The sequence below is a fragment of the Eupeodes corollae genome, chromosome 1, assembly GCF_945859685.1.
Source record: "Eupeodes corollae chromosome 1, idEupCoro1.1, whole genome shotgun sequence".
NCBI classification, from domain to species: domain Eukaryota; kingdom Metazoa; phylum Arthropoda; class Insecta; order Diptera; family Syrphidae; genus Eupeodes; species Eupeodes corollae.
In genome coordinates, this window is record NC_079147.1 from 198,532,409 (window position 1) to 198,544,816 (window position 12,408).

General features: G+C 30.3%; 1 protein-coding gene across 1 annotated transcript; it reads right to left on the minus strand.

Annotated features, from left to right (window-relative positions):
* Positions 1 to 818: 818 nt before the first annotated feature.
* On the minus strand, positions 819 to 8,573 carry LOC129939097 (uncharacterized). Its single transcript, XM_056046970.1, has 8 exons — positions 8,254 to 8,573; positions 7,396 to 7,526; positions 7,152 to 7,322; positions 3,831 to 3,900; positions 3,398 to 3,528; positions 2,941 to 3,178; positions 2,747 to 2,874; positions 819 to 2,372 (listed from the first exon to the last, which is right to left on the minus strand). The coding sequence occupies exons 1-8, from the start codon at positions 8,447 to 8,449 to the stop codon at positions 963 to 965; spliced, it is 2,475 nt and encodes an 824-aa protein (XP_055902945.1). The 5' UTR covers positions 8,450 to 8,573; the 3' UTR covers positions 819 to 962.
* Positions 8,574 to 12,408: the final 3,835 nt, after the last annotated feature.

Consider the following 12,408-nt stretch of genomic DNA (forward strand, 5'->3'; position numbering starts at 1 on the left):
TTCATCGTCCATATCTCAAGAAGCAGTGGAGATATCGACTTCAAATATATTTTGTTATGCAGATAATAATGTAGAAAGGACTCTCAAGAATATTGAGTGGTTTTTTTTTACCATAGCAATTTAAACCAAAAGTGAAAAATTTAGTTAACGACTCAAGTATTAGGAGAACAGAGAAAGATATTGACTTCAAATTATTTATCTCACAAAATATATTGCTATGAATGTTTTGTAAAAGTTTTAAGCAGGACAAATCGGAAGACGACAGGTTTTTTTTTTTTAATTTTTAAAAGGAAAAAAGTGGACTCAAGTGAAACTAAAAATGAAGCAGGGATTAAAAAGAGACCACTGTTACACAATTATATTTGTTTGAACACACATTATGTGGAATTAGAATTGATGAACTGTCAAGTTTCCATTAACATTTAGTATGCTTAGGTTAATTCAGATTGCGGTACCAACATTTAATTTTAAAATCCTTGAATATTTTAATTATAAATGTTTCTTAAATATTTTGAACACAATTTTTTAAATCGAATCCACCATTTATCACAAAGGATAAACTGACAGATGTTGGTTAAATCTCTCGACAAACTTGCACCAGCAAATTTAATTTTAAGTCAAAAATAAATCAACTTACTATGTCCAAGGAACACAAGGAAAGAAGGACAACGACGCTTTGACAGATTTAAATTCTTTCTTTTTCATTTAAAGAATATCCCATTAAAACATTTGCATAAACACACAAAAATATAGGAATTTTTCATGGGAAACATAACAACCCTGCTTTTGTTAATTTTTGTTTAAATACAAAATGCAAATTATAAATCACACTTTTATATTTTTATTTTTAGCGTAATGATTGAAAAAGTTTATAATTTCTACTCAATAAAAAAACTTTCCTAGACATTTGTGAAACATATGTATGTATGTACTTACAGCAATATTTTTCCTCTTCAATAAACTTACGTTGTTTTTTGGAAGTATTTCTTGAAGTTTTTGAGATGTAGTGCATTTGAGTTTACAACTGAACAACTTTCTGCTATTGACTGCTTGAGATAGAGGTTCTTCAATTTTCGATCAATTATTCGGATTCTTTTATCTCGTTTTATGTTGATGCGAAGTTTTTTCACCTTGAAATAACATTTAGGAATAGCATTTTGGTCTTCTTTTATTCGAACTTTTTGAGAATTTTGAATCAAAAGACTCTCTGATGATGAACTTCCACAACCATGATCAACATTTCCTTCAACTAATTGAATCAGTTTTATTTTCTTTGAGTTTTCATCAAGTTCAGTAAGAGTTTGATCTCCCAATATTGTCTTTGTTGTTAATGGAGCAATTTGAAATTCTTCAACAGTTCCCCAATATTTTCGACGCTTCTTTATACCCTGACTTTCTAATGTTTCTGGTTTTGATTGAAATTTCTGTGAAATATTAACTGGTTTTCCTATGTGTATTGTATTTTTAACAACAGTATTCACCTTTCGAAAACCTTTAGGGTGAGATCGAATTTGACTACTGTTTCCTCCCGATATCGACTTTTGCTGTTTTTCACCAAAATTAAATGGTACAAGCAGTTTTGGAATATAAGGATGCGGTTTACAATTTATCAAATCGCCTCTAACACGTAATATTCTCGTGTCACTTTTGGCTTTAATGGTTGATATTTTGAGAGCATAGTTGTTTGTTCGGGCAACATTCATTGGATTTTGTTGCACCACGGCCGCACCCGCAGACGTCGTGGACGTTTCTGCATTAATGGCTATACCTGAATTGTAATCATCATCAATGTTTTCAGTTTTGACAACAACTTGCAATGGATCTGCACTTAAGTCCATCAGTTGTTTATATCCTTTTGAAGGGCTTTTATCGATTTTAATAATATTTTTGGGTATACAAAATGCTGGAGGTGCATCTTCAATTGTTTCATAATCAGTGTTAGTCGATGTTACTGATGTTGCACTTGGCCCTGAGCCTGAAGGTGGTTCTTTATCTATAGTGAAGATGGCTGGTTTAGACACTGTGATAGGCTTTGGTTTCATTGTAAAATTTGATCCTGATTTTTGCAACAACGGAATCAGTTGTTGTGGTTTTACAGTTTTAAATACAGGTGCTAACATTGTTATTTTTGGAGGTATGGATTGTTTTGTAGATAATATTCCGTCTTTTTTTGGCAAAATAGCCACATGGCCATCGTTATCATGGTCTTGTTTTTCTGGTTGTTCGAGGGAATCACCAATGAAATTTATAAATTGTATATGCATAAGTCGACTTTGTGTTTGCTTAACCTTCTTAATAAATTTATTTACATTTTCAATACGCACTTCACATTGTTTGCAAATATATCCAGGTAAACCATCATTTTTTTTGAACTAATAGAAAAATTAAATTTAAGAAAAATATTTAATTTCAATAATTTTATCAGTAACTTATTGACCACAAGGCCAGGCCTTGACCCTTGAGGGTTTTCATTGGTAAACAAAAATATTGAAAACATACTTTTTAGGTGTAGAGGTGTTAAATTTGAATTCAATTGTTTAAAGATACTATGAGGCAAAAGAACATAAACTTGATACATCCAATAATTTATATAAAACTGCTTCTATATTATTTTCATACTGGAACAAATAAATGAGAAAAATCATAAGCGAGTTAATAGATTTAAGTGAATGAAAAATGTTTTTATTTAACCAATGAAAACCCATACAATTTCTAACAAATTATCTGAGAGTTAGCTCTTACTTACTTCCAATTTAGTAGCTTCTTTAAAATCTCTTCTTAAATTTGTATGGTTTTCAGAATACAAATTTTCTAAACACGTCGTTTTACTTGCTTCACAAATACGACATATTTTCCATTTAATTGTAGCTTCATCTATAAAATAAAATAAGAATTTTTATTTTATTGTAAAAATTCAAAAAACAAAAAACAAACACTTACTTTTTAATTTATCTGCACATTTAGTACAGATAGAAATTTGATCAGACGATGCAATGTTGACTGGAAGCAAATTCAATGCTTGTTTAGACCAATTGGCCAAAATGTATTTGACTAATATTCCTCCATTAAAACAAATTGTACATGATTTTGGTTTTACACAACATTTTGAACAACAACCTTCATATAAAATTTCATCTGGTTGTTGAAGACATTTTTTACATTTGCGAACAACAATTTCCTTAAAACAAGAACAAGCGTGGGTGTAAAGTATATTATGATAAAAAGAATAAATTTAAAATTTAAAAATAATAAAAGACGGAAACTTACGAAACTGCATCTAATATGGCTTCGACGTCAAAAATATAAAACAGAAACTCATAAAGTAGTTTTTTCTTACCATCTAAATACTTGAAGTGTTATCTGATTCAAGTCTAAAAACAACAAGACATAGACTTACCTTATTTGTACCTAGCTCAAAATTGGTGCCTAAAGCTTCTATAATAGAATGTATAGGATGCCCAGGTGTAACACCACAAATCTCAATCATTTTCAATTCGACTTCGGAATAATTTTGCGATAAACGTTCATCTAAAAAATAAATAATTATTTACATATTGTTAAGATAAGCATATCAACTGTCTTGATTTTGAAATGCGAACAGACAAAGCTAAATATCACAAGTTCCTACTACAAAATGGTCAGAGCAATAATTTTAAAACTAAAAAAAAACATATAATTTACAATTGGTAGAATTAATAACAAAAGAATAACCAGCCAAGTGGTATATAACTCAAAGGGATCCATAGAATCAATCAAAAAATATATAATTTTACCAAACTGGTGACATAAGTTCTTTTGTGTGTTAGAAAGGTGCTAATTAAAATACTTACTTTTTTTACAATTGCCTAATATAACATTATACAATCGGGTTCCAAAACTTTGTTTTACCATCAACCAGAACTGCAAAAATTCAAAATATATAAAATTTTAATTAGATAAAATGTTAAGTTAAGTACTCGAACTTGAGGCTTTGATAAAATTGGTATAAATATGATTTTGAAATTTACCAAAAGGAGATCTTGCAATTTTTCTTGCTTGTCTATTTTAGTGATATTACAGTGACTCACACTTTAACGTCAATTTATTTCAAACTTGGTACTTAGAGGTATATATTTTTTGACTGTTAGTTTTTGTTCCTGCTATTATAAAAAAATGGGCAGTTTTAGACGACATAAGGGAATTGAAGGTAACGCAATTTTCTAGTATTAGATTGCGCAGCTGAAAAAAAGTTGCATTCAATAAAAACAACTCAATTCTCACTTAGTATCAAGTCTACTTATGTCAAAATGTCGGCTGATCATGTTTGTTTGTTCCAATGAAAGCTGAACTTCATAACACTTCGATTAATTTATTTATTGCACAGTTGTATTTAAAGTTTTGTGTAGAATGTCATGTTGGAAAACAAGGACTTTTTCGTTACAATACAAGATGCAAGATCAACAAGCTTGATCAAATTAATGACATCTGCAAACATTTAGTTTTATTTAGCGTCCCATGAAATACTTTTATGCATCAATTCAATTCAATTTAATTAATTTTGTGGTATAAAGTTATTAGCGCTGATATTCGACAGCTGTCATTTGAAGTGTCGTAAACTTAGTAGAATAAGAGCAGGTTCAGGCGACATAAGGGAATTGAAAGTAAGGCAAGTTTCTAGCATTTGATTGGCCAGCTGACAAAAAATTGCCTTCTAATAAAGGCAATTTTATTGGAAAACTTGACTGAAAAGTTAGTCAAGAAAAATCTCCTTTACTATCAAGTCAAGTCAACTTATATCAGAATGACAATCAATCATGTTTTTTAATTAACTGAAAGTTGAACTTTATTTCTCTACTATTTATTTGTTTTTAAAACAATTTCATTCAATATTTTGTGTAAAAGGGTTTGCCGTCAAATTGGAATATTTCTTGACAATACGAAATGCCAATTGAGATGGCCATATAGGTAGAACTTAGGGAAGTAAAGTTCTGAGTTCGAAGCTTATGACACATGAAAATCTAACTAGTTGACTTCGTCAAAATGTACGTTCAAGGAATGCAGTTGACTGCAAATAAAGTCCCTTATGTTGTCTGAACCTGCCCTATCTCTTCACTTTAGATCGAACCCCTCGTTACCAGAAAAGTTTCCTTTCTAGGTAACTTTTCGAATCTAATGAAAAAAACCTTGTACGTGAGAACGTGATGTAATAAGACCTGTGTGTAATCTTATAATGTAAGCTCTGTCAAAAATATTGTTGCTGAAGGTGAAAGTATTGCTGATCTGAAATCAACGATTTATCAGTGTTTTCATAAGCCGAACGTGTCATACTATTTTTTTGAAATTGAAATTCATAACTTGGGCAACATGTGATTAAAACATGGTTAATAATGGCTTGAATATGTGAGAACTTTCCAGGTCGGGTAGGCCACAATTAATATCATATGATTTGATACCGTTAATTTTTTTTGTGTATAAGACGGACATTTAAATAGTATTTGATTATGAAAAAAAAACTATAATAAAATAAAATTGTTCGATTAAAAATGTATCCCTTTTGTAAATAATTAAACTAGGTGGAGCAAAAGTCTATTAATACTCAACCATTCCTGTGTGCGAGTAATGTTGTCAGGGATAGAAGTGACCTACAGTTTAAAGCCGAATCCGAACTACTAATATGAGAAAGCATTTTTTTATGACAAGAATTACTCTTGGAGGATTTGCAATTCCTTCCTAGAGGCAGTACCCGTGAACAAAACTAGATGGCACAGGCAGGGATCTAACCTTAGACCTCTCGCATGACAGTCCAACGCTCTAACCATCATGCTACTACCTGTGCTATGCGTGTTTCATCTTTTTCAATTTTCAATATCTCGAAACGCATTGTCGTATAGAAAGAGAATTATATCACTGAGATACAAATTTTGATTTTTTTTTAATTACTCTTTAGAAAATATATTTTTATTTCCGAAGAGCTCGAAATTCATCAATGTTTTTTGAAATATTGATATCTTAAAGTAAAAAGGGTTTGAATATGTCTATAAACAATTTAATCTCTAAAATTTCTGTACATTACTTTACATATTTTCTACGATTTATGGTTTTACATGCAATTATTTTTATCTTCAGTTACACTACTAAAGCTTTCTGAACCTACGAACAACATAGCATAATCAACATAGCGTTTTCTTCAAGATAACTGTAATGCAAATTAAAAAAACAAAACTTTTTAACCCCTCACTACAACCAGAGACGCGAAGAAAGTATTTTCTGACTTTTATCTTCGTTGATAAGTTGCACTTGTCAAAAAAGTTATTTAGGTGGCAATCAAATTTCTCTTAGGTTTTGCTTTAGTGCGAATCTGATTTCAAAATCAATCTATCACAAATGTTTTTGAGATACAACCTTTTTTATAATTCCTTTCTTCAATATTCTGGTTAAAAAATATCAGTATATTATTTATTTTTCAAAAAATCCTCATTACTTGAAAGTTATCAGCTGCCATGCATTAACCTTAAAAGAAAGCTGAAGCAATTAAGCTAAACACGTTCGTAACAGAAAAATGCGAAATGGTTAACTCTGAAACGAATAAAGAGATACTTTCAAGGTTTTCCAAAACTTAAGATAGTATCATATTTAGACCTATACGTTACCTCATAACTAATGAAAAAATACAATCTAAGTCAGATAAAGCTTTGAACTTTGCAAAATCATCATACAATGTGTTAGAGATATTGTTTTTAAACTTAGCTTTAAAAAAAAAAACATTTTTAGTGGTTCATGGAATTTTTATAATAGCAAAATTGAAAAACCTGATGTGGTGGCAAAAATATAAAAATATAAAGGCAAGATTCGAATTCAGGACATCTTAATATTTTTAATCCCATAAGGTAGTATTACTTTGTGTACCAAAAAAAAATACTTATTTTTGCCGACCAGTGTTACTATTAGCTTAATTTTCTCACGTTTGAGTATGGTATGGTATCAATTCTTATTCTAGACAATAGTTGTACCTACATATACGTATCTTCTCTCATCTTAATTTGAAATTGGATTAAAATTTCAACAACGAAGTTGTTCTTAAGAATAATATAAACCTTCCTTATGATATTTTTCATTCAATTTCAAATTGTGTGTTACTGGATACATTTTCTATCTACATACTACATACGCACCTTTTGCCAATTTATAGTTGACATTATTACTCCTGGAGTAACTGCATTACAATCAGATACAATTTGTAACCATATATGTTGTCGTTCTTCTGGTGTCGATTCTGGTTTTCTTAATTTGGAACTGTTTTTACATAGCTGAGCGAGAAGTTGAATTGTTTGAGATCTACTTGGCTATAATTTGAAGAATAATATAAATGTGTATTTTATGTGTCTAAAGTCAAAAAATAATATTAAGTAAACTTACATTTTGAATTCTATGGTTAGACAAATATGGTTCGAATTTTTGAAAATCTTGCATATGTATCCAAGGGAATTCTGGTGATGAGGCGAAATAAATCCGCAACAAAGAATGCCATTTTTTCACACATTCTGAAACTGAAATTTTGATTAAATTAGTTGTTTTTATTATGACAATTATAATTTACATAATCATATAAATTTAAGAAACAATTTATTTATGCAAACACTTTGGAATTGTTGTGATTTTAGAGTACTGTACGTAGAGTTACAGAACAAGCATTAACAATTGATCGTGCCAGAGCATATAACATATCTACAGAACGGTAGCGAGTAGGTATTTTGGATTTAAATGTGGTATTGAAAACATTAAAATTGAAATCGGTTAAGAAATAAAGATCCAGGTTTATAAATTTTATGAGGGCCATTTGTGAGGAAGTTCAATTACCTAATTTAAAACATTTGACAAATGTATTGGAATCCAAACCTGTTAGATTGCAACTAAAAACTATTCAACATTAGAGGGGATTTGAGTTAAAGTTTTAATCAAGTGACATTGTATTATTGTCCGGTTATTATTTTCACAAAAAAAATAGTCTGTTTATTTGAATTGGGTACCTAAATAAAAAGTTAATCATTCAGAGAAAACTAAATTAGTTTGAAATCAATGAAACCTTAACCACCGGCTAGTTAAAGTAACAGTACCACTTGTAGGTACACTATTTAGTTAATTACACTGGGGAATAAAACAGCCACGATACAGATTTAAAAATGTAAATACTTATAAACAAAAACCAAGGGAAGAAGATACCTACAGATAGTGTATTTACTTTATTTATGACTTTTAAATGAAAACTAAACTTACCAGTTTTCTTGCAGGCCTCAGCTATCATCAACCATTTTAATCTATGTTTTGCTAAGTTATTGTAATTGGGATCATGGCTGCAATATAACATTGCAGCTTCTTGCACTTCTTTTAAAAGTTGTTTCTCAAATGAAAGAGCAAATATTGGATCTGGTTTTTCAATTGTCAAACTATTAAAAGTTTCATGTCCAGACATATTTGCTTATTTGGTTTCGCAGGAAATTGATTTTATTTAAAAGTTTTAGAGAACGTAAGCAGATTCTTTGCAAAAAAAAATTCAATGTTTTGCTTACAGCTCACCCTCACCAAGTTTAGACAGGGAAAAGTTTTGGTAATGGAACAATTTGACATTTGGTTTTTGAAAGAAAAGGGAATTAAGGAATTGAACGAAAAAAACAGAAGGAACTGAATGGAATAGTGTAGAAATGTCATTAATGTCAGTTTATCTCAGATTTTGGTGGTGCCAAATGCTGTTTATGATATATTCAATTCACTTTATTTTATTTAAAATTAAAAAAAGTAAATACAAACATTTTTTAAATTAATTAATTGAAGTTAAGATTTATTTAGTTTTTTGTGCTCATTTACATATTTGGGCAAATTTTTCCGTTTGCACACGTGGATACTTTTACTTGATAGATATATGATCAAAGTAATTAATTCGACTGGTTTAAAGTGAGGTAACTTTTACTTTTTCATATACAAATTAACTATTTTGATTTGAATTTGTTATTCATTAAATATTAATAAACCTTTCCAACCTCACACCAACATTAAATACTTTTGTGTGCCAAGCAGTGGGGTTGCAGGGAGATAGCACACCCTCTTACCTCTGCCCTTCTATCTACATATGTATTAAAAAAACTTGTAAAGCAAGGCTAGTTATAGCTAGCTGTTATAGGTTTTCATCATTCAAACCAATCTTTAAAATTTTGTTGACAGGCCGTTTATAAGACCATTGGAAAAAAAAATCCTGAATGAAATTCACCAGACAATTTTTTTCTGTAAGAAATCTGTCATTGGAATTGTGTAAAATTGAAACACAAATGAGTGGAACCATTCGTTTTAGTTTTTGGCATTACAGAATCAGTTGTTCCGAAAAATGAATTTCTGTCCTTAAGCCCAATCATCGGAACTTTTTTGGCAGGTCGTTTTTTAGCTATCATTAAAAAATGTTGTCATTGGAATTTTATGAAATGGGAGCTCAAATAAGTGAAATAATTGCTTTCACTTTTGAACATAAAAGTATCAGCTGTTCAGGCAAATAAATTTCCACCTGGAAAATAGAGAAAAATACATCTTTAGTGAAATAAAAACTGAGCACTAAAGGCCCAACTATAATAGGCATAAGCAAACATAAGCTTATGTCAAAAACCCAACGAAAATTCACTTAAGTTTGCGAAATTACTGCATAGCCATAATGCAATTTTGCTCACGTATCTACATGTCAGATTTTACTTATGCGGCGAGCGACTGGGATCGCTCTTGCTTAAGTGTGCTTAAGTTAACGAAACTGAGGAAAATTGACCGAAACGGAGCTAGACTCCATTATGTTCACTCGTATTGAGATTCTTTGTATTCGCACGTTTACTTATGCGCGCATATGCTAGCTTATGCCTATTATAGTTGGCCCTTAAGACTGTATCATAAAGATATTCTTCGTGAGATTTCCGATCAATCAGTTTATAATTTTCATTTCGAATCAAAAAGAAACACAGTCAAATGTGCATTCAAAATTTGTTTTGGATTGATTTCAATAATAGTTATAACTGGCCCCTTAAATTCATATTTAGCAAAAAATTATTGTGCAATTTAATTTTCTTTCCAAATAAAAAATTGGAGTCATTTTTAATCAATCAGTATAAATTTGGTATTTCTAAACAAAGAAAACATACAAAAATATCAATTAAAAAGTATTTCGGAATGATTTCAATGATAGTTATAACAACGTTTTCTTCAATGATCAACTCTTACCAAGCTACCAACATAAAATCCGTTTATTGGTTTATACGATGAAATTTAGTCCAAAAATTGTGTTATTGATTTGTAATCGATTAAATTTCTTATTTAAAAGGAAAATAGTAGAATAACCAAATAAACATGTTTCCAAATTGATTTCAATGATAGCTATAACGGGTTCCCTCAAACGAAACGGTACACAAATTGCAACCAATATTTGTCAAAAATTGTACCTAAAGTATCTTGCACATGAGCTACGAACTGCAAACTGTGGATGTTCGCATATTTTGACTTTTCTTTCACATGAGTTATATTTCTATTCGCAGACAGCAACGAATTGTCAATTTATAATTACCCTTTTCAACAAATAAAACAAGAGTGTTATAATTTTGAGGTTAAGTTGAGCGCGGACAACTTATTCGTTGGAGTGTGGATGGTAGTTGGATGGAGGTTGACAGTTCGTACCAACCAAACTTCAATTCGTTGCTACCGAATTGTGTTTACAAAATTATCTTGTTTTAGAGAGCAAAATGCAAGTTTTATTGTCCTAAAATGAGTGTCAATTGGTTTCTATAATTTGAATGTGTTTTTATTTGGAATTGACTTTTTGATATGTGTAAAATCACGTCTATTCGTCCATTCGTTCATTCGTTGTTCGCTGTCATGTGCAAGGCACTTTTCTCTTTTTAAATCTTCTGAAGCTGGCTAGTGTCAGAAATATATTATATTAAATAACATGGTCAAAAAAAGATGAACAGTTACTCCGTGCACAAGGATCTATAGGGTAGACCCCTCAACTCTTTTTATTTGTAAAGAAAGGATTTAATATAAATTCACAATTATACAAAGGCAAATAAAACGACATAGTACCGTGGCGTGATGATAAGTGCGTTGAATTGTCATGCCAGAGGTCTTGTGTTCAAACCCTGCCTGTGCCATCTAAAGTTTTTTTCACGGCTTCTGCATTTTGCGAGGAATTGACAAATTCTCCAAGAGTAATTCTTGTCATGAAAAAGTGCATTCTCAAATTGGTTGTTTGGATTCGGCTTTAAGCTGTAGGTCCCTTCCATTCCTGATAATATTCCTCGCACACATATATATATAAATAAAAAGACATTGAAAGATTAAAGAATTTGTAAGCAAATTTGGGTTCGCCCGATTAAGTAACTTTATAATATCAGCAGGACATTTTTTGCAACCATAACTTGGAGATCTTCGTGAATGTAGCCTTTTTTGTTTTGTTTGATCTTAAGCTATATACGAGTGAGAATGACTCGATGTATATTAGTCCATACTTCAAAATAAAAATGAAATTTTTGTGATTATAATTTTCATTTTTAGTCTCTTTTTATTCACTAAAAGTATTTAGCTTATTATAGATCCATACATTGTTGCAATGTATTTTATAAATACCATTTTTAGGTTAAGAGTCATTTTAAGTAGCACTCAATTGTATGTAGGCTCTATATTGCGTTTTTAAATAAGGCTGTTAAGATGTAATAGAAAAGTAACAATTTATAAGTTGCTTACAGTTGATATCAAAATTTTCTTTCAGGCAGCATGTAGCAACTCCTAGTAAGGTTAAGTTGCTGGCAATTAATTTTCTCCTTCACTTTCATATTTTTGTTCATTTCTTCTACATATATCGTGTATTTTGTTTATGATAATTGGATAGGACTCAAAATTACATTTCTTAACCAAAATGTCTTCACTGAACAGCTTTAATTCGTTATTTAAACAATTGTCCAATTTTTCACAAGAAAATAGTAATCGCCAACTGTATGAAATGACAATTTTCATCCTCACAATATTCCCATAAACGACATTTTCGAAGAAAAGTTCACACCTGACAATGAGATTTTAAATTTGTGATAAAATTAATCTCAATGAATATTGTAAAATTGTTTTAAAAAGAAGTTGTTACTAAGTCTCAATCTCGGTGGTTAGTATTTATTATTTATGTACTTATTGTTATATTTTTACCTATATTGTTAAATATTTTTAAGTAGTCTTTAAGAGCTGTGTCTCTGCTTGATGAATAAATAACAAATACATTTGAAAAGTTTCCGTGTTTAGTTAAGTCACACTCTAAAACTTTTCCACCACCGCTTCAGTTTAATGGGTACCTAAATTAAAGTGCGTAGTCAGCCTTACAACTTTGGTTGGTCCGTCGTCAAATCAGCTGTAAACTGTCAT